The following is a 24048-nucleotide window of genomic DNA, read 5'->3' as shown; positions in this document are numbered from 1 at the left end:
CAGCTCTACACCACCCAGCTCTACATCACCCAGCTCTACACCACCCAGCTCTACACCACCCAGTTCTCCACCACCCAGTTCTCCACCACCCAGCTCTACACCACCCAGCTCTACATCACCCAGCTCTACATCACCCAGCTCTACATTACATCACCCAGCTCTACACCACCCAGCTCTACATTACATCACCCAGCTCTACATTACATCACCCAGCTCTACATTACACCACCCAGCTCTACATTACATCACCCAGCTCTACATTACATCACCCAGCTCTACATCACCCAGCTCTACATTACATCACCCAGCTCTACACCACCCAGCTCTATATTACACCACCCAGCTCTATATTACATCACCCAGCTCTATACCACCCAGCTCTACATTACATCACCCTGCTCTACATCACCCAGCTCTACATTACACCACCCAGCTCTACATTACATCACCCAGCTCTACATTACACCACCCAGCTCTACACCACCCAGCTCTACATTACATCACCCAGCTCTACATTACACCACCCAGCTCTACACCACCCAGCTCTACACCACCCAGCTCTATATTACATCACCCAGCTCTATACCACCCAGCTCTATTACATCACCCAGCTCTACATTACACCACCCAGCTCTACATTACATCACCCAGCTCTACATTACACCACCCAGCTCTACATTACATCACCCAGCTCTACATTACACCACCCAGCTCTACATTACACCACCCAGCTCTACATTACACCACCCAGCTCTACATTACACCACCCAGCTCTACATTACATCACCCAGCTCTACATTACACCACCCAGCTCTACATTACATCACCCAGCTCTACATTACATCACCCAGCTCTACATTACACCACCCAGCTCTACACCACCCAGCTCTACACCACCCAGCTCTATATTACATCACCCAGCTCTATACCACCCAGCTCTATTACATCACCCAGCTCTACATTACACCACCCAGCTCTACATTACATCACCCAGCTCTACATTACACCACCCAGCTCTACATTACATCACCCAGCTCTACATTACACCACCCAGCTCTACATCACCCAGTTCTACACCACCCAGCTCTACATTACATCACCCAGCTCTACATTACACCACCCAGCTCTACACCACCCAGCTCTACATTACATCACCCAGCTCTACATTACACCACCCAGCTCTACATTACACCACCCAGCTCTACATTACACCACCCAGCTCTACACCACCCAGCTCTACATTACACCACCCAGCTCTACATTACACCACCCAGCTCTACACCACCCAGCTCTACATTACACCACCCAGCTCTACATTACATCACCCAGCTCTACATTACACCACCCAGCTCTACATTACACCACCCAGCTCTACACCACCCAGCTCTACATTACACCACCCAGCTCTACATTACATCACCCAGCTCTACATTACACCACCCAGCTCTACATTACATCACCCAGCTCTACATTACACCACCCAGCTCTACATTACATCACCCAGTTCTACATCACCCAGTTCTACACCACCCAGTTCTACACCACCCAGCTCTACATTACATCACCCAGCTCTACATTACATCACCCAGTTCTACACCACCCAGTTCTACACCACCCAGCTCTACATTACATCACCCAGCTCTACATTACACCACCCAGCTCTACATTACACCACCCAGCTCTACATCACCCAGTTCTACACCACCCAGTTCTACACCACCCAGCTCTACATTACATCACCCAGCTCTACATTACATCACCCAGTTCTACACCACCCAGTTCTACACCACCCAGCTCTACATCACATCACTATTGAAAACCAGTCAATTTTATTCGTATAGGATATTTCATCAACAAGGCAGTTCAAAGTGCTTTACATCATAAAAACACAAAAACAAAACATCACAGAAACGTCATAAAGTCAGAAGTTGGATAATAAACATCATCAACATCATTAATGCACATCAAATATGTTGATTCAGTTATGATGGTTCAAAGGCAAAACTAAACAGGTGGGTCTTTACTCTTGATTTAAATTAACTCAGTGTTTTGGCTGTTTGGCAGTTTTTTGGAAGTTTGTTCCAGATTTGTGGCACATAAAAGAAACATAAATAGTTGTGACATTATTTTGGCTATAATTATTTATCAAATTTTGAAAGTTTGTGTGATAAACTGGTTTTCTGCTGATTGTTTTATTTTCTTATTGGACTCAGTTGCTTCCTCTGCGGTATCTTTTTTTCCTCTGCTTCACAGTTTTGCATTCTGCTGTTTTTCTTTTCCTCCGTCTGCTGCAGAAAGTGTCAGGGCAGCAGCAGGAGATTAAGAGGCTGCTGCTGAAGAAGACGGTGACGGACGAGCAGGACGGCGCTTTAACGAAGGAGTTGACAACGCTGCGTGCCGAGTTGGACAACAAGAATCGGCAACTGGAGGTGGGTGGAACAGATTTCCTGTGGCAGCGCGGGCCCCCAGGACCAAAGTCTCTGTTTGGAGTGTACCTTGAATGCAGCACGAAGCCCCCAGGCCTCTGAATCATTTAGAGGACAGCAAGGATTGTCTCACAGCCTGGAAACACAGAATACTTAACAGTTCAAAGTCTGACTGTGATCGAATAAAGTAACCAAAGGAAAGCTGGGTTTTAACTCACATATAAATATTTGATGCTTCCTTCAGTTGGGGAAATTGAAAAGCATGCACGCCACGATGTGACTTCTCCCTAATTATGCTTCTGTGGGACACGGTTATGATTAATTAATAGCGAAGCGGTCCTCACATGGTCTTGGTGGGGTCTCCTGGCGAGATATAGTGGGGGACATCATCAAAGGATACCTGGGCTGAGTCTAATGGGTTTTGTTGCAAACACCGTTCTCATTATAAGCTGTCATTAAAGCTGACAGACTGGCCCTTGTACCCGCATGAGCTGAGCTCCTGCAGCACGTCTCGGCCCATACCAACCAACACCTGGTCACGAGGGTCCAGTCGTACCGCACAGATGACCTTGGCTAATCAGCAGCCCATGCAGGGGCCTCCTGCAGCAAAGCCTCTGCTGTTTATGTATTCATTTCAGACTCAACCCCATGGGCCGCTGCTCCTTTTCTCCCTCTGCAGGGCTTCTTCTCTCAGCTTCAACCGCTACTTTTTCTGTGTTTTTTCTTTTCCTGCTTTTGTCACTGTTGTTTTTTTTTGTCTGCTTTGACCTGCACACACACATGTTGGTGTTTTTATGTAGGAAATGAGGACGGAGCAGAGAAAAAAGGAAGAGGAGGAGCAGCGGGTGGTGCGCGCTCTGGAGGAGGAGAAAGAGGGATTAAGGTCCCGCTGCGATGCCCTGAGCGCTGACCTGCAGGAGAAACGGAGGCAGGCCGACAGCCAGCGAGGCGAGAGGGACGCCGCCCAGGCCAGACTAAAGGTTCCCAACACAGGGACAAGTCCTCTCCGAAACACGCAGACCTTGAACTCTCTGGTCCCTCACACCCTCAGCTTGTGAACGTAACACCATCCTCCTATCAAAGTATAGATATAAATATGCAGGGAGCGCTTTCAGACAAGTGGAAAAATATGTTTTTACATGGAGGAGACAGTTTCTCCTGGGTTTGAGGTGAAAAATGATCTGAGTTAACCTAAGATTTGATCAAGTTGACGGCCAGCTCTGGTTCTCGAGTTTATGCTATTGTTTCAGGGATTTTGTGTTGATTTATATATATACACACACACACACACACACAAGCTATCATCATGCTTAAACACTCTTCAACTCTTAACACCTGAAGTGCATTAAGGGGTAAATGTTGTTTTCAACCAATTAAAAGTTAAGGAATTCTTAAAGTTTTACATTTATTCCTGCAGCTTGTTGCTTAAATACATATATTTCAGTTCTTTGAAACACTCAGATTAAGTTTAATCTGGTGAGGATTTACAACTAAATCCATCAATAGTTGAAACCAGATTATCAATGTATAAAGTGACACATTTAGTGTTTTCTGCACTGTCTGAAATTAAATCAAACGAAACGCTTCAGTTTTTGACCATGAATCCTGTTTTTCATTTTCCATTTTTTTCTTCTCTTATTTTTTTCTTTTAAACTTTTTCCCCCCTTTATTAAGTTTTAGGCTTTTCCCCCTTTGTTCAGCCATTATATTGTTCAATAAAAGACTTAAAAAAATGTACTGAACTTGCAGAAGCCCTAATTATGGATAGATTATGTAACAGATAAATTATTGTGCTTATAACTATCAGGTTTCTAAGTTGGAAAAAGTTTTTTAAATGCATTTTGCTCTCCTCCACCAGGCTCTGGAGAAGGAGCTGCAGCGTGTTTGTCAGGAGCTTCCTAAACTGAAGGCGCACAGCGCCGTTTTGGCTGCAAAGCTTTCTTCCAAAGAGACGGAGTTAGCTGCAAAACAAGATCGACTTGAACAAATACAGTGAGTTGAAATCAGCTGAAAAAACCCCGTCTGATGTTGTGAACCAAGGTGCCACTAGAGGTAGCCTGATGGGTAATTTTATCAGGTGAAGGAGGCGTAGTGTAAATGGAGCATATATGCTGTGAGGTTTGGGGTGACACACATTCCTTCATCTCCGGCTCACCTAAAGCCATTTGATAAGCCCTGCATAGTGGATGTGCTTTAAAGCAGGGAAGAAGGGAAACGGGGCAGGCTTTCACTAAGCTTTAGTCGATATTATAGAAACTGACAGAACTGTAGGAGCTTTAATGGTAATCTCTGTGTTTTTTTCTTTTTACTGCTTCTCAGTTTTAATGCCAGAGGCACCCTGACATGTCAGTCACATTCTGATGTTTGCATGAGGTCTTCTGCTGACCTCATTAGTATCCAGAATGATTCACAGCTCATCAGCGCTGCTGCGTTAGGAAGCTGAAGGACTGCTGTGAAAACATATTCAGATATGTTATCAAATTTGTCTTTTACTCTGAATTATGTTTTAAATCAATAAGCAAGAAACCAACGTTAAGTTTCAATAAACGTTTAACTCATTAAGACGGTTTTTATACATTTAGTCAGTGTTTTTCAAAAAGGGGCCTCAAAGAGTTGGAGAGAAGATGAAAAAAATCACACATTTAAATGTTTTATGAATGCAATTTTATTAAAATATAAGTTAAAATAATTGATTGGATATGGAAATAGAAGATAGAAATAGCCTTTATTGTCCCAAAGTGGGGAAATTCAGGAAAACGTGACTTGCGATGTTTTTCTTTGTCATTGGCTGCCAGTTAAAATTATCAAGTTTTTTTGCTCCTGAAGCTAGAAATGGAAAAATTTCTGACAAGAAAAAGACAGATATTTCCTGCTGCAAAAAACTAAACTGTGGAGATTAAATCAAATTTGATGGGATTACTATACAAATATTACATATTTACATAAAGTTTATCTCATAATTTATTCAACATCAGATTATTTCCTGATAAAAATGTTCCACTACAGAACTCCTCGCCAACTAAAATCAGAAGGGATGAGGCAACATTTATGCTAATTAAATGTAATAATTATTTAATAGTAAGTAAAAGTGAGAAGAAAAAGTCAAATTGAATGTCTCTACATTTTTCATAGCATTGTCTGCAGGCTGATGCCCTTTGGGAGCCATGGCCTGATTAAAGTTTGGGAATTCCTGCATTAAGTTGCAAACCTTGACCTGTAATTCCTGCATAAAGCAGCAGAGGTAACATTAGTGATCCAGTTTGACTGTGTGTCACTTTGTGTTTGTGTCTGCAGGCGTGATTTTGCTGAAGTCCAGGGTTTGTACAAGCAAAGCACGGAGCACGCAGCCGAACAGAGCCACCTGATCAAGCAGCTGGAGGGACTCAACCTGGACACCCAGAGGGTCCTGAGGAACCAGGAGGAGGCGCACACGGCCGACGCCACTTCCTACCAAGGGGTATCCACACTCCTCTGACTTTCTGTGGAACCTCTAATTACATCTGAATACGATTTAATACAGTTTGTTCTTAAATATCCTGATCATAAATTTTACGGACGTTCAGGATGGCTGTGCTGAACTATGAGCCCGTTTTCAGTTCTCATTGTCTTGGTTTTGTTGTAAGGAGTTCTTGTGATGCAGAAATTTAAAGGTGTTTTTTGTGAATGTCCAAAGGTTGGAGACCATCGCATGACATCATCATGTTTCTTCTTCTCAGAGATTTTTCCTCACAATGAAACCGTCCTCCAGCTCTCATTTATCTCCTCAGAGAATCGATGCTGCATATTTCACCATGCAGTGCCTCTAGCAGCAGCACTCTGTAGGAATAATACCTCCGTTCAGCTGAAAATAACATGTTTTACATGCCTTAGTAAAGCACGGCAGAAACCTTATCACTGCATCGCTGCAGTCATTTAGCAGAAGACACCCTTGACACAACCTTGGATCAATAGGATAGTTAATATTTTTCAACTTAGATATTTTATGTAACTCTTCTAAAATACTTCATGAAAATCCCACAAAGGGAGCTATAAAGTTTCAACAGTACCAACTGGACAAAATGTACAATATGGCCCCATTAAGCCGGGATCAGAACATTTTGTTTCAGCTCTTAGGATTCTCGTGTCCTGGATAGGCTTGTCGCAATGAGCAATAAATCAGTTGATCATAATAAATTAAAACAAGCTCAATAATTTCCACTTGATGTATCATTTCTCTCTTTTCTCTCTTTTTTTCCTGGATTACTAAAGTCTTCAGTCTGGCTCTTTGGTCTCAGTTAACTCTTTTTATGAACCACTATTTTGTTTGCAGAGACTTCATAGTTCATTTTAGTTGTTGTTTCTGTTGTTTTGTTTGTTTGGACATTTAAAATGTCTTCCAGTTTCAGTGTTAAATGTTCCAGGAAGATTGGTTACTGTGACTGGTTTAAGACTGGTTTCTCTATTTAACAGCCCAGTTCCTGCTGCCTGCATCACTAGGACACAGTTTAGCTTGATCTTTCTCTGTTTTATCCGTTTTAATACTCGATTCTCCAGATTTTACCTCATGTATCAGTTAATACCAGTAGTAAAATACAACATGGCCCATAATAAGTGTCATCTTTTATGTAACATGTGATCACTGACGGTCCGTCATCTCCTGTTTGCTGCCAGCTGTACAGAGAGCTGAGTCAGTGCTACCAGGCCCTGGTGTCCAGCGAGGCTAAGCTGCGGCAGAGTCACCAGGAGCTCAGCACCCAGGTGGTCCAGAAAGACGAGCAGATCTCCGAACTGCAGGCTCAGCTGCAGAAACAACAGGAACAAATCCAGCTGCTGCTGCAGCAGCAGCAGCACACGCAGCCTGCAGCTCTCTCACCAAACAGACAAACCAACCTCAAGGTAAACTCCCAGCTGACTGCTTATTGTCTCCCACACAGACACCAACCGCACTGTGATGTGATCAGCTACACACAGGGGTGGGCATTTATCAGATCGTTTTTGGAACCATCCAGAAATCAGACGGGTGACTAAATTAAGAAGGTATGAAGCAGGATTTATGCTAAACGAGCAAAATATTTGAAAGGTTGATGTTTTTTTTTACATATTTATATGTATATACTTTGCAAAGGGGGTCCCCGGCTAAATGTTTGGGAATCTAAGATTTTATTGTAACTGTCAGATCAGCCAGGTTACTGATGTCTGAATCGGGTATAAGGTGGATTAGCGTGTACTGTAAGAACCGACCCACCCAGCATGGCCTGTAGTGGTGGTCCATGACTCAGAATCATCTTTTGATATTACACTGGCTCACCCTTGATCTCTCCGTCTCCCTTTGCACCGCTGTCTTTTATGTCAGTTATCTGATCCTCTCTCCCTCTCAGACCCAAACACACACCGACTCTCTGATTTACCTACTTTATCAATCTTCTTTATCTCAAACCACCCAAGTAACTTTAAGTCCTTTTAACACGCTCTGGTCAGAAACGACGTGCAGAAAAGAGGTGGAGAGAGGTGATTTAATTGGAGGCCAGTAATGTTCTTGAAGATGATGTTAGAGTTACAATTCTACATCTGTCAGTCAGCGGGAGTTTGACTTCAGTTCAGCACCTTTGAACAGTCACCCTGAGGCGATAGAGACCTTTAATAGCGTTTAATGATATGGTGATCGGCGCACCTGCTTTAGCAACACTGCTGTTACACTTTGACAGTTTGGGAGGGTTTTTTATCGTTTGGCTAAAGTTTCAGCTCAACAAAGACTCCAGCTTGGGAGGAATCAAGATTACTAATGTCAGATCAGAATTACTTTACTTCCCTCTCATATCATTCAAACATCTTTTAGGGTCATTGTGGATGGCCGTTAGTCTGTCACAATAAATTAATAAATCAATCGCATGATGAATTAAAATTACTTCGATCTCTTCCATTCTGATGATATTTTTTGAAGGGCAATTTTGTCTGCAGAGACTAAATCCATTTCATTTACGGTTTTGGTGTTTTTTGGTCATTTTATTTATTTTGGATATTTAAAATATCTTCCACTGTTAAATTTTCATTACAAAATTAAACTTTATTGATATTTAGGAGGCATAATTGCAATCTTATGATATTATTATTATTATATTACTTGAAAAGATTCTAAAAACATTATTGTTTATCAGAGTAATTTCTGGGACAATTTGTGCTGCAAAAATTTATCATGACATGTCTAGATGATGCTGTGGGCAGGAAGGATTTCCAGTTGCAGTCAGTCTTGCTACAAATCTGAAGGGTCCTCTGACTGAAGACTGTTGCTGTAATTTCTGGGCATTTTTCCTTGCATGGAGAAGAGAGAGAGGGTTTAGAAGATGAGCTCCAGAAACTGTAAAAGGAAAAGAAGAGATGTTGATGGCGGTGTGCTGCAGCCTTCAAAATGATCAACCAGCTGAGCGGGCTGAAAACAAATCCAGCACAATAATGAGTCAAATAACAAAATCTAACAGTATGAGGTAAACATACAGAGACAAATGCAATAAACTGAAAAATGTTGGGTTAGAATCAGAATAAATCAATCTGGCAATAAACTGTTTCTGTGCCGTAACTACAAAAATGGCTGAATAGGGTGGAGTGTGACGCTCTTTGACCAGGAGGAGGCGGGGCTTGTAGTGCCTCATTTGCATTTAAAGAGACGACACCAAAACGACACACCTCAGATCAGGGTAGAAAAGGGACCCGTAGAGCTACAAAAATTAGGAATTCAGACCAAAGCATTGCAGTTCAGCTTTGTGCAGACCAAAACTGAATGATCTGAATATGAAAACTAGCCCATGATTATTCTAAATGTGGTACAAATTTTGCACGAGATTTCCCACATCGCATATGTGCGTCCTGCTAGCTAACAGTTATTTATTGCATAAAATTGAGAGGATGCAAGCAGAAAACACTCAAGTCTAAATCAAGAATCTTAAAAACCCCCTGCAACATTTAAACATTGCTACCAGTGACAACAGAGCACAAATTCTGATTATTTTACTTATTTTTTTACATAATTTTCAGAAGTATAAACAGGGTTAGGGTAAAGACCACAGACGTAGCTTACTGAAGGCTGCAGTTTGCAGAAGTTGTCTCCTAATCTGCTCTAACTTGATTCAGTTTGAACCTATCTCAGCTTAAGATAACATTTTCCAGGAGTCGTGCAATATCTCTCCCTCCACAGACAGTAATTATTTAATTTGATCATCGGTTGATATTTCCTGAAATTGCTGCCCCCAGACTGTGGAAGTCAAAAGATATCAGCTCAAATGTTAAGTGAGTTACAATCACCGTATCTCACTTAACCCGGTTAATTAAACCAGCAGTAAAGTCTAAATGGTTCATTTAGTCAGTAATTAAATACAGTTCTGCAGCGTTCCCTCAGTAATTAATACTACAGTACATTTAGAGGAGATGCAGATAGTGCTCTGTGTGTGGATGTGTGTATGAATGGTGGGTAAGCTTGGGCATACATGTATGCTAATACAACGAGTTTCCAGTGGAGCTAATTCAGTCTAATTAGCACCTTTACTCTGATACCCCTAAATAAAATCTAGTCAATCCCAGATTCTGTGATCACGGAATCTCAACAGATCAACACATTTTTTCACGCTTTACGTTTGAATCACTTCATCACTTGGTTTAAGTGATTCTAATTCCCATCTGCAGGTGGCAGTATTTCTTACTTTTACTGTACTGCTGCCTCAGCCTCTCTTGACATTCAGTTATACTCTGCGATAGATAAGGCAAGGAACAAAAAGCACAAGTTCTTTAAAGAATGAAAGTGTTTGTGCCCAGTCTTTCTGCTTGTTATTTCCTCATGTTTTTTCTGTTATATTTGAGTATAGGAAAAACATATTGCAAAACTCCTTGCAAATATTTCTGAAGTAGCATCACAAAATAAGTCATTTTCACTTCAAAAATAAAATCACAAAAGCAGTCGCGATTGGTGCAACCGGCAGCCTTTAGAAGGCATCTAAATGGCATTGAGCATAAATAGGGTGTTCACACCACAATGATGCATGGTGGTGGGAGCATCATGCTGTGATTGGCATCTCAAAGACTCGACTAATACCTGAACTATGACCCCAAATGCCAGAGGAGTTGAGAAGGAGGCTTCATGGATGCAGAGCAGTGAGAGAAGGAGGAAGCTTAACCATCTCTTCCATCCACCAAAATCCATCCAGACAATCCTGGAGTGCTGGCTTGATTCTTTCATGCATGTTTGAGAAATTATTTAATCTCCATGGCAACCATCCAGCTGTGCCAAACGCATGGTTGGACTTTGCTCCGCTTTTGAGGCACAGCTCCACCTCTGCGCTGCAGGTTTTCTGCCTCACAGAGCAGACCTCTGCCTCTGGCTCCTTCAGACTAGCCAGCACCAATTAGCGAACACCTGGTGGAACTGAGCATCTGCTGAGCTCCTTATAGGAGCTACTTCTCAGCCCAATGCTGGTTGCTAAAGGGTTAATAGAGGAGCCATATTGTGATGACTTTGAGATGGTGGCGTTTCAGAAAGAGCAGGAGTTTTTAAAGAGAGGGGCCAAATTTCAAGGCATTAAATTACAAAGGTACCTGATTGTGCTAGAAAATGGCACTATGTGCCTGGAAAACACATAATAATACTCCTTCAAATAAGTCTGTGGTTGTAGCACGACAAGTTGACGAGGCTTGAATCTTGTAACAGACTGTTTGAGTTTGCCACCTTTTACACACAGTGGTGTAATTTAAAATGAATCACCAGCCGACCTCTTATCTGGTCTTCAGTAGGTAACAATTTTCTTCTCTATATTTTTGTTGCTAGGGCTAGAAAGCTAATCTTTGTAATACGTTAGTTATTATAAATATAAAGTTTGTAATTGTGAGTTAGTAACAGTTTAGACATGCTGTCAGCCTGATTTAGATTTTTATTATTTTTTATCTTTTTTTTTTTATATCAAAGCAAACGCATCAGGTATGCCAAGGTAAAGCTCTGAGTCGGGAAGGCTTTCTGTTTCCCTCCCTGTAATTTCACTGACAGATTGTATGCATGCCGGCCTGGTCCGCACGGGCGCCCGTCTCACTAAAGGTGCGTCTATCCGAGCGCATAATCGCAGATTCTTTCACAACTTCCCTGCGAACACCTGTTAAATTTCCAATGCTCAGGTTGTTAGGGCAGATTCCATTTTAATTTTAAATGTTTTCGGCGAGAGTTACATTGGAGGTGATCAAAGTGGTGATCACAACAGGAGCACAGGCGGGAGACGCAGCGCTCATTTAAATACGCACCAGAGCGACTGCTTTGAACACCCCTCCCACAGTAAAACCAGTCGAGGAGGAGGAGGAGGGTGGGAGCGAGGAAGAACACCCATTGTGGATTATATTTACATGTTGTGCACAGATATTACCTGTCTTTTTTTGTTTTTAATTATACTGTTACAGGAACTTTAATAAGACTAGCAACACTTAAAGTTCTGCTGAAACAAAGAGGGCTGTGTAAACAGATTAAAGGGGCATGATAAAAATAAAAAGGATGGATAGCCTGAATGAACAGTTCCTAACTGCCTCCCAAACTGCATCAAAAGTATTTACAGTTGTCTGATTCTTGGCTGCTAACAGGTCTGAGCGGTGATTAAAGACGAACATTAGAATCCATTACAGACCTTGGGCCTTTTGGATGTAGCACCAGGCTGAATGAGCGCTACGCTGGTAATAGTGTGGGCAGTCGTTCAAATCTCTCCGAGGTTCTCACCATTCCTGCAACAGGAAATACAGCAGGCCAGGCATTCAGTTCACCAAGAAAACTAGCTTCTACAAATCATTTCTTAACCAATTACAGTTTTATTATTGTTTCAAAAATGTTTTATGAAGTCTTAATATAGATTAATATCTATATCTTAATATAGATTAAGACTTCATAAACCTGTTTGGTCCATCCGATAGGATTGGATGGTTTTTACTAGCTGATACTAATTTCAAGGTTTCTCTGAGGTGTGAAGAGACATTTCTTACTTCCTTTGAAAGACTATAACACAAAGAGATTCATTTTTTATTAAGACTGTTTTAATTCACCAATAAATGATATAAGAATTGTAAATTAATGAAAAAGTGGGAGGTTCTGTGATATAAACTGTAGTTATGTATACAGCAGAAAATAAATACAATATCTACCAATAACAATATCTACCAATAACCTATCTTATTGGTAGATAACCCATCTTATCTACCAATCTAAGATTGGTAGATAAGATGGGTTATCTACCAATAACCTATCTTATTGGTAGATAACCAATAAGATAGGTTATCTTATTGGCTGTTAAATGGAGCCAATAAGACAACGCTCCATTTAACAGCGATGTCAGTTTAACAAACATTAAACTGACATCGTTGTTAAAATTGTTAATTTAACAGCGATGTCGGTTACAAATGACGAATTTGGAGTTACATTCGGCCATCTTGGATTTTCTTTTTTGAGAGGGAAGTAGGGATGCTCCATATATCACCGTTAACATCAGTATCGCCTGATATTTGTAATTTAACAAATTGGCCCAATAAGCAAAACTGAGCCGATATAAGATACCAGTATTTATTTTAACTTGTTGATGTGTTTTTGGTGTTGAAACTGTAACGAAATATATATAATATGGGTAAATATTGATTATCGGCCATAACAACAGTATTAATGTTGGATATGGTTGAATATTGGTGTGGCTCTCTGGGGAAATGCATGAAAACTGCGTCATCGGTGTGCTGTGGTGGCGCGGAGGTTAAACACAACCCACATATGGAGGTGTTAGTCCTCCATGTGGCTGTCGCAGGTTCGATTCCCGGCCTGGTGACCTTTGCCCCATGTCTTCTCTCATTATCCACTTTCCTGTTAGTTCACTATCAAATAAAGGCCACTAGAGCCGATAAAACATTAAAAATAAAACAACTGCATTATCCAGTGAAGCTTACGGAACTTTAAAGAATTTTTAAATTGGATTCGGCACAAAAACAAAACAAAACAAAAAACCTGTAATCAGTGCGTTTCTACTTGTTTTTCTCTAAAGAATATGATTATCATCTCATTAATATATTGGTAACTATGACAAATAATTAGAACCGGGCAACTAATTAATAGTATACATTAACCATATTTTATGTTAAACAGATTTAGCTAGTGTTTAATTTCTTTATTTTTATCAGTCCTGGTTCCAGTAAATAACATGATGAGCAGAAGTTTAGGTGTGTGTTTGAAGCCGGGCCTTCGTCCAGAGCAGGAGACACACCAACGGCGCGGACGCCAGCGGTGTGTTTTACAAACTCAACAGCTCTCATTAGATGAGAGCCTCCGTGTAGCACAGGCCGCCTCATTAATGAAGCACAGCCATGTGCTGCCGCTGCCGCCGCCGCCGCAGAGCGCCGCGCTCACTCGTTAAAGCAAAGCCGAGCGGGTCAAACAAACTGCGTGGGAGGACTCCGGGCTGCTGCGTACACACAGAAAACATCCAACGCCCCGCGTGCTGTCCCTTCCCACCACGCAACCGGTTAACGCCGACGCTCATGCATTTATTCACACGCACATTCTTTGAAGAAACACCAGCATGAATACGAAGTGCAGCGGATCTGGTCGGGAGCAGGAACCCCGTCGCCCTCGCTCCTCAGGTCCATCCAATCTCTACTGTCACTCCGCTCATTTCTGCAGAGCTGATTGAGCGAGTGTGTGTGTGTGTGTGTGTGTGTGTGTGTGTGTGTGTGTGGTGCAGGGAGAAGGGTTTGCCTCCTGATTATAGCTGCTCCATAATTAACAGTGATCAGATTTGTTTTGTGGCATAAATGGTGCATGTGTAGAACATTAGGCCTGGCAAGTCTCATTTCGGATTCAGCTCAGGGGCTCGGCAGCAGACGGGTCACGAGCTTCAGGGAGCACAATCACCAGCCTCGCTCCATATGGTCTCGCTTGCCGCAGCCTCACCAGCGAGGGCCGCGAGTGCCAGACAAGATCCCCCAAGAACCTAATCGTGTTCAGTAATTACCGAGACCGGCTTTTTCTCTCACACTCATCCTCCTTTTCAGTCCTTTTTTTCCCGTCTTGCACCTGCATATCCTCTTCTTTTAATTTCAATCACATCCTCTCCCCTGTCTGATAGTTGGATTCTGTTTGTATTTTCCTTTTTCATGTCTCTTCCTCCCTCAGTTAAGTTTCAAAATCGGCATGTGAAGAAAGACTGAATCCGGAAAAGTCAGACACCCCCACATTAGTTAATTTCTAAATTGCTTTATGTGGCTGATGCTGAAAAAGCCCACTTGGTCCTGCTGCCTGCCTGGAAATTATAAATAATTGTAACAGATGCGCCAATATGGCCGGCCTCCAATAAACGAGGCCCCAGATAATTTGACCAGCCCCCTTTGACAGGCCAATTTAATAAAACATGAACAAAATCTTCCTCACTAATAATTTATCATCCCCTCTCCTCCCATTTGGTTAGAGTTGATTACCCTGGCAGTTAACAAGGTCACGCCCAGATGCCAGGTTTCTGATAATACAATCAGGACTTGTTGGAGAGAAAAGGTGATGACATCCTGCACAGCTTTCTTCACGACCAACTATAGCGCGTTATGAATGCCTTTGTTTGTCTACAAACTTTTATTTTGATGTGTTGCTGACGGCAACGCACATTTTCCTTTATGACTTTCACACTTTGTTTTTTTTTTTAATCAAGCGCTTAAGAAAAAACAGATGTTAATATTTCTAGGTGATGGAGTAGAGACTATTCACACATGAATAAATGTAAAAAATGTTTCCAAAATCTACAAACTTTGTCAAACATTAAAGTAGAATGAAATTTGTAAAATTTGTTAGATTTTTTTTTTTTATGCAGCCCAATTTTTTAAACCAAATTGAGCAGCATGGTGGTGCATTTACAGCACATGTGTCAAACTCAAGGCCCGTGAGCCACATGTGGCCCGCCATGTCTTTTTATAGGCCGATGATTGACTTAAAATGTTTTGAGCACAAATTGACTACAAACTTACATCTCCCACAATTTATTCCGATTGTTACCAGCCAACATTACGGCTTCTCGCCACTAGAGAGCAGCAGAGTCACCTCAAGCTGCTTATTGATTTTCCCAGCGAATAAAACTGAGACATCGACAAGCTAACATCAAAACGTCAAAGAAAAGAAAATCGATTTACAAGTAAGACTGTGAATGAAGATGTGTGTGAGTTGGTGTCAGGGCGGCAGGTGGCGCTAGACCTTTTTTGTTATCCGTTATCTTGACCGACAACATAAAAAAAAATCGGTCATGTATTATTTTTATCCTTGAAATTACAATCATATTAACATCGGATATTTAGTCGCATTTTATGCAGTTTAGTTAATATTCACCGTGAATCCAGATCCCATCACAGATTAAGCAGATAAATGCATCTACATCTAAGCGACTTTACTTAAATTAGCATCACTTCAACCGCTGTGGTCTGAACGCACTTCCTCCTGGTTCCCATCTGCAGAAAAATCTGCGCTAATTCATCAGTCTGTTGGATCTGTCTGATCCAAACGGATCAACTGAACTCTGAGTGTTTTACCCTGAGCGGTCTGGTGTGCGCTTTTATCAGGATTTTTTTTTTTTTTTTTTTGCGTTGTTTCGCTTCTCCGAAACGGACAGATGTTGCGTCTGCAGCTCCTCCAAAGCGCCGCTCTCCTGGGTAACGTGAACCCAGAAGGCTCAGATAAACTACCGGCTCCTCAAATGGATTAACACAACGTTCCATTCTCTTTAGTTTTCCCTGGTCTGTAATGGAGACTTGAATTTATCGTGTGAAATGGCTTCAATACATTTTTTGATCCCAGGCTTAGTTTATGGACTGAACAGACAAACGGTTACCATTGTACATTTCAACTGTTGATTTTATTTTTGAACCATTTTTTTTTTTAAAAGTGTTGATTTTATTTTTGAACTATTTGTATTGATTTTGTTTTTGAACCATTTTATTTTGAAGTGTTTTTAATTTTCAGGTGTTTTTATTTTTGAACCATTTGTATTGATTTTGTTTTTGAAACATTTTTTTTATTTTGAAGTGTTTTTAATTTTTGGACCATTTTAATTTTGAGGTGTTGATTTTATTTTTGAACCCTTATTTATTTTGAAGTGTTGATTTTATTTTTGAACACTTATTTATTTTGAAGTGTTGATTGTCTGAAAGACCTTACACATGAATTGCCCCATACGGGGTTTGAACCAACAACCTCAGCATTACCAGCACGGTGCTCTAACCTGCTGAGCTAACTCACCTACCTTACAAACTGTTGGGTTTCCATGGATTTAAGAAGAACTTACATGATCTTACCACAATGAAGATTTGATAAAAGTGCTTATATTCGAATGTTTTTCAAAACAACATACATAATATTTATTTTCCAGAGATTTTGTATTTTAATGTGTTAATTTTATTTTTGAACCATTCTTTATTTGTAAGTATTCATTTTATTTTATAGCCATTTAGCCAAGTCTCTGTAGAACCATTTGTCTCTGCTAATGACATTTTCAATACAATTTTTTGATCCAAGGCTTAATTTATGGACTGTAATGTGAAATTAGGTACAAGTATAAGTCTGACAGTTTGCTCACCAAGTTACTGTGCTCTCTGAGAGGATCTGTGGTATAAGTATTTGACATTGTTCCATGCCCATTGTTGACGTTAGTCTCTAACAAAATTTGGATCATATACCAGGAACAGTGGAAAGAGCATGAGATGCTGTAGTGTAGTGGTTATCACGTTTGCTTAACACGCAAAAGGTCTGTGGTTCAAAACCAGACAGAAACAGATTTTGCATGTTGTATTTATCACAGGTGTTTACTAAAGGTCAACAAGGGATCTGTGGTGTCATGGTCTGTACTCTGAATCCAGACATCTGAGTGCAAGCCTTAGTTGAAATTTTCATGCGTTGCATCTCACATCATCAACTTTGGAACCTCAAACTGAAACAAAGCAGAGAAGTTCAGTTCCTGTAGTGTAGTGGTTATCACGTTTGCTTTACACGCAAAAGGTCTCTGGTTCGAAACCAGACAGAAATGGTTTTTGTAGGTTATGCATCTCTTGGGGTGCAGTGAGACAACAAGAGCCTTCCTCTGTGGTGATGGTTCATTTGCCAGTCGGCTTCTTTGAAATCAAAGCTACTTTACTTCAATTACCAATTGGCAGTTCTATGGTGTAACGCACGTGTCAAACTCAAGGCCACATGTGGCCCCCCAGCATTTTATAGGCCAATGATTGACTTAAAAAACGTTTTGAGCACAACTTGACTACAAACTACATCTCCCACAATGCATTCCGATTGTTACCAGCCAACATTGCGGCTTCTCGCCACTAGAGAGCAGCAGAATCACCTCAAGCTGCTTATTGATTTTCCCAGCGAATAAAACTGAGACATCAACAAGCTAAGATCAAAACGTCCAAGAAAAGAAAAATCGATTTACAAGTAAGACTGTGAATGAAGATGTGTGTGAGTTGGTATCAGGGCGGCAGGTGGCGCTAGACCTTTTTTGTTATCCTTAGTTTGACCGACAACATAAAAAAAATCGGTCATGTGCTATTTTTATCCGTGAAATTACAATCATATTAACATCGGATATTTAGTCGCATTTTATGCGGTTTAGTTAATATTCACCGTGAATCCAGATCCCATCACAGATTAAGCAGATAAATGCATCTACATCTAAGCGACTTTACTTAAATTAGCATCACTTCAACCGCTGTGGTCTGAACGCACTTCCTCCTGGTTCCCATCTGCAGAAAAATCTGCGCTAATTCATCAGTCTGTTGGATCTGTCTGATCCAAACAGATCAACTGAACTCTGTGAGTATTTTACCCTGAGCGGTCCGGTGTGAGCTTTTACCAGGATTTTTTTTTCTTTTGCGTGGTTTCGCTTCTCCGAAACGGACAGATGTTACGTCTGCAGCTCCTCCAAAGCGCCGCTCTCCTGGGTAACGTGAACCCAGAAGGCTCCATTTGTTAAATCCGCTGGATGAGTTACTTCCAGCGGTTTCTAAGTCTTCGCAGTCCGCAGTGGTTGAGCAGCGGACTGCGCATGTTACAGTCTAATTAACTTCTGCATCGTCATTTATTTCCTCCAGATAAACTGCCGGCTCCTCAAATGGATTAACACAACGTTGCATTCTCTTTAGTTTTCTCTGGTCTGTAATGGAGACTGGAATTTAACGGCCATTTCAACCAAAGGTTTGTAATGCGCTTCCTAACCAGACGCTCCAAAGCGTCCGGTCCATAACTCTTCAACACGCTGTCAGCTCCCGATCAGAAAGACGCATTTAGTTCAGAGACCATGAGATGATATTCAGAAAGAATTTTTTTTAAATTAATTGATTTCAGTTGCCTCTTAGACTAAATCTTTGCATAAAGTCTATAATGTCTGGCCATGTAACTTGTTTTTATCATTTGTTTGCTTACCTTTAAACATTGATTTAAATATTGTAATTTTTAAACTGAGCAGTAATTTTACATCCATGGAAACTCAAATGTAATATTTAAAACTTCAATACATAAAATCAGTTATTTAACAATATGAGGTGTTTAATGTATTTTTAACATTGTATTTTCATACATTTATGCTAGGGCTGCCCAAGTCTAGTTTTCCAGAGCTACCATCTGCAGCTTAAGATGGTTCCTTCTTTAACACACCTGGACCATTGACTCATTATAAGCCTCTACAGACCTGAATGAGGGAAGTCAGCCTTTTGTCTGGGGTGTTTTAGCAGGGATGCACTCCTGATTTGTACCGTCAATGTGGCCCGTTGAGGGGGGCAAATATGCTGAAGTGGCCCTCGGTGAAATTGAGTTTGACACCCCTGGCATAAAACATGCCCACAGATTTCTGACCAATCACACAACACTTTGCACAGAGAAATGGTTCGATCTGAGAAGAGGAGGACGACACCTTCCTGCGAACCAAATGGCACAATTCTCATTGCGTGATTACATCAATGAGAGCTGATGGCGATGCTTCAGGGAAAACTTGGGAGGACCTTCAGGGCATGGAGTATACGGGAGAGAGAAACACACACAGATTTCACTCACCAACTTTTGGATGTCAAACTGAAAATCTTGCAACACCTCTTGAGGTCAAATGTGAGTTCAGAGAAATCAAACATGACTGACTGGGATGAAGCAATGGCGATAGTTTCTGGAATGTATTTAACAAAAACAAATAAACAAAAACAATACAAAGACTTCACCAACGTCGACCGACCTTTTGGGACAGCAGTTCTGTCTTTTGTATTTTGGATTCCTCTCCGTGTTTCCATCACTTCGCTTCCTGATTGGCTACGAGTCGCATTCAACAGGCTGCAGCGTTCCTGGGAAACACCAACAAGACAATCCAACATATTGATTATCCCTGATTTTATATCGAAATGGTCCTAATGTCGTTCTGAGTGGACCAGATCTCTTTCAACACACAGCAGGAAAATCTCTTAAGACTATCTTTAGGACCGTCACAATAATCAGAGTGTTTTTAAGAATGTTGGAAGTGAAAAATCGGGACAAAAATCTTGCCATGTGATTCAGGGATTACACATATTTCTCTCAGACTTTGTTTTAGTTTCCAGTTTCCACAAGTAGTAAACTATAGTATTTAATTTTATTAAAGAGAAGTTGAAACCGCCTGTCTGAATGTTTTGCTAATATAAAGGTCACAGCCTCTGTTTTCTTCCAGCAATTCGCCGCTGCTCCGTCCGATCGGGCCTCCACTCAGAGTTCAGATCCAAGGCCAGAGGACAGACATTTCCCTCAGCGATCCCCCAGCAGTGTGAAAAGACTGCAGGTAGGCCAACGAACACCACCGACAATTACAGCAAAGGCAGCACGTGGCTGAGCATGCCCACGCCATTTGCTCAGATTAGATCAAAGCCGTAGCAGAGGGATGGAAAGAGAACGGTCTGTTGAGACAGAGCCATGTGATTCATCAGATCCAGTCCAGGACAACCTTTGTCCCGGACTTCCCACACACACACACACACACACACACACACACACACACACACACACACACACACACACACACACACACACACACACACACACACACACACACACACACACACACACACACACACACACACACTCGGAGGCCCCTCCTACTGTGACCAGGCCGGCGTGTGCTGCTGGTTTCACGCATGCCTTGGGCTCAGACACCAGCTAATTTACCGCTTCAGCAGTACATTATGAGCGAGAAGAGAAGCTTTTGATCTTCTCAGTATCCCTTTCATAAGTTTGGCAGGACAAGTTTCTAGATGGCCTCACTCACTAAGGGATGGCCTTAAGAAACAGTGCCTGATTTATTCACATGTCCTCATTATGTCTTAAATGAAGCACCTCTCTACTTGTTTTTACATGAGGAATATAATGATACTGCTTCTCCTACAAGGTTCTGCTGGAAACTCCTGCACATCTGATCTTTAGGAACTCGGGCACAAAGATGATATTTTAATTTACTGCAACTGCTTTCAATCAGAAGAGATTGTATTTTAGTGAGATTTCCTGTTACGTTTTCATAAATCCTACTACTTTCTCTTGAGTTCTTCCAGTTGTGACTTTGCTTTGTGAAAAAATGTGTGCTTTTTATTTATTTTTATTACTTTTGTGCAGATTTATACAACTTTTATATTCCCTGAGAGAACAGAACTATTTTAAGTGCTCCCCACTGACCCATGACATGCTGCCGCAGACATAAAGAAGTCCGCAGATGACGGTGACCCGAGTTTCTGAAAGCTGGAGAGGGAAAGAGGGAGCGTGAAGAAAGGAAGTTGATAAAATGTTTCATCTCCAGTGACACTGAGCCCTTCTGAAGAACAGCTTCACCTCTGCTTGCTTGTAAACTGTTTAGCTTTAGACCTTTTTTCCGTGTTTCTTCATTGTTCGCCCCACGCAGATTGATCTGCGCGACCCTGTGTTGTTTATGCATCCGTTACCCGATTCTAAGCCCGGGTCAGGTCATGACCAGAACCAGTGTTTATCTGAAGAACAGAGGCCAGACCTTTTTTTTTCTTTCCTGTCTGCCTTGTGGAGCTCAAAGCATCACAGCTCAGTCACCCATCAGTGCTGCCCTGTCATATTTCGGCAAACCTGCTGGAGCGTTTCAGTCCCGATTCTTCTGTTTAGTTTTTATTATTTTATCACATTTAAACGTTTCAGATCGCCACATTTGAAAGCCAGACAAAACAGCTTAGTAAATGCAAAATGTTTTCAATGATTTCTTCATTGTTGCAAACTGGAAGCCCTGAACATAGAAAAAAAATGTATTCAATCTTTTAGAAAAGTATTTTGGAGATTTTTTATTTTTTTGTAAGGTTTTTTGAACATGTAGTATTAATACAACATAAACATGTTCAATTTTGCATTTTGTCAAAGTCTTGCACAAAAATTATGCACCATATTCATGTATTCATTTATCTAAAATAAAGGCCTTAAATCTCTTAAATTTATACAAAAAATGTAAATACATTGGCTGTAAATATATTAATCCCAAGTCTTTAGTTTTGCTATTGCATAACTATTAAATCTCATGTATTCTATGAATTAATTTTTTTCCTTGCTGAATTTTTCTGTCAAGCAAAGGTTTGACTGGGTTAAGGCTACTGCTAACTAGCTTAAAATGTATGTTTTCTTTTTGTAAATTTAACATCTTGATGTAGGTCTTAAATTTCATTCATAGTGGTCTTAAAAAGTCTTAAATTTGAGTTGGTGCATCCTGCAGAAACCCTGATTTATACACATTTTCTTGACATTATAATGATCACAAGAGAAATCAGAAGACATTTTACTAACTACTTTTTGATTATTCTGGTACACTGAATCTCAGAGACCTTCAGAGGCAGGTTTTCCATGGTATGATCATGTTTTGTGAAATTAAATGCAAATTTCCTGTCCAATAACATTCCAAGACTGAACAGTGTAGTTCAGTCTTTTAGTTTGGTTTAAAAAAATAAAATAAAACAGTAGAAAAATCAACATTTGTACTTTTCCTTTGTTTGAAATATAGATGTGATATTTCAACACTGGGTCTTACTTGGCTTACTTAAAAAAGGCCATTGAAGCAAACCTTTCCCAATGTAAGAAGATAAAAGCTTGAATTAAGCTCAACTTTTGGAAAACTGAGTCAAATACCGCCAGGCCTGATAAATCAAAAATTAATTCAATAGAACCTGTCTGACAACACGAAGTAGACATCTATCAGCCTGGAAAGGATCACAAAGGATTTTTCTACGACTTTGAGACTCCAAAGAGCTACAGTAGGAAACATTATCCACAAATGGAAAACACAAGAAATGAATGGTGAACATTCCCAGAAGTGGTTGGCCATCAACATTTGGCAACTCAAATCTGCCAAAAAATATCTTGATGACCAACAAATCTATTGGGAAATATTCTGTGGATGGACGACACAAAAGTGAAAACTTTTGGAAAATGTCAAACATGTTAGTGGTAGTGTGACGGTTCAGACCAGAACATGAAACAATGAATTCTCCTCTCTACCGTGCTCTCTCAGAAATGACAAAAGGAAGTGGTATAGTCAAAGTTTTAGATCTAATGGAGATGCCATGGGCTGACTTCAAGCAAAATCCCCATAAATGTTGAATAAAATAAAACAATTCAGCAAAGACACCAATAAACACTGGTTGGCTCTTAACTTGCACCATTACTTAAAAACAGTTTTGTGTATTTACTCCAGTTGTCTGTGTCTGCAAATAAAATTTCTTTGTTCTGAAACATGTAACCGAAAACAAAGTCAGATTACATCTGTACAGGGTCAAAGACTTTTTACACCGCAGAACCACGCTGCATAAAAACTCTCCTAGACTTTATAATTGGTCATCTCTTCTTTAAAGATTAGGTTTGGATTTTCTTTCCTGGCGTCTGTGTTTTCCCTGTTGTACTTGAAGGCTAAGCCAGTTGGCCCGCCACTTGTCAGGAATATGCAGATCAATCTGCTAATTGGTTGCATGAAGTCATTAAGTCAGAACACATGGTTGGTACCCACGCAGGCATGTTCGCAGAACCTGGCACTGCAGGTCACCAGAGTCAACTTCTGGTACATTCCCAAACATTATGAAAATCAGCGTTATACAAAGATATTTTAAAAAGAAATGCTGAAACAGTAACACCTGATTTAACAAATACAGTCTTGTTATTAGAAAATCTACAATTTTCACTTCTTGTTGAACCATAAATAAGGAATCCAATTTATGGTATTGTTATACATGAGGGTTTAGTTACATACTGGACTTGTAGTCAGTTCAGCCTTTTACCAAACTGGACCCTACTTTCCATATCAAACAATGTAGTTAAGTTCAGGTGATTATTGAAACAGGTTAAAAAGATTTCTGTTTGTGGAATCAGAACAGCTTCACTGGCCAGGATTATGTGCACAAACAAGAAATTTAACCATGTACAGACATAAACATTAACAGATAGCCAGGCATTAACTGCAAATAAATAAGCTTTAGGGGAATTATGTTGTTGACTTTGCAGCAACAGTGGAGAGGAAATATTCCCTTTAACAAGAAGAAACCTCCAGCAGAAGCAGAACCAGGTTCAGTGTGAGCGGCCAGGGAATGCACACAAAAAAATCCAGGAGTACTTTCCATCTGAAAGAAA

The 24048-nt window shown here is 40.7% G+C and overlaps 1 protein-coding gene across 1 annotated transcript in view; it reads left to right on the top strand.

Annotated features, from left to right (window-relative positions):
• The window catches only part of cntln (centlein, centrosomal protein), a 120475-nt gene that overhangs the window by 12403 nt on the left and 84024 nt on the right, over positions 1–24048 (top strand). Inside the window, exons 4-9 of the mRNA XM_088006486.1 lie at positions 2295–2429; positions 3227–3406; positions 4285–4418; positions 5721–5883; positions 7077–7301; positions 20108–20215. Of these exons, the coding sequence (XP_087862612.1) occupies positions 2295–2429; positions 3227–3406; positions 4285–4418; positions 5721–5883; positions 7077–7301; positions 20108–20215 (945 nt within the window). The remainder of the gene's footprint in view (positions 1–2294; positions 2430–3226; positions 3407–4284; positions 4419–5720; positions 5884–7076; positions 7302–20107; positions 20216–24048) is intronic.

The sequence above is a fragment of the Poecilia mexicana genome, unplaced genomic scaffold (genome assembly GCF_051168715.1).
Source record: "Poecilia mexicana isolate PSO_F unplaced genomic scaffold, ASM5116871v1 scaffold_1, whole genome shotgun sequence".
Classification (NCBI taxonomy): domain Eukaryota; kingdom Metazoa; phylum Chordata; class Actinopteri; order Cyprinodontiformes; family Poeciliidae; genus Poecilia; species Poecilia mexicana.
Note: the sequence above shows the minus strand (reverse complement) of the source record. Positions and strands in the feature narration are given on the sequence as shown.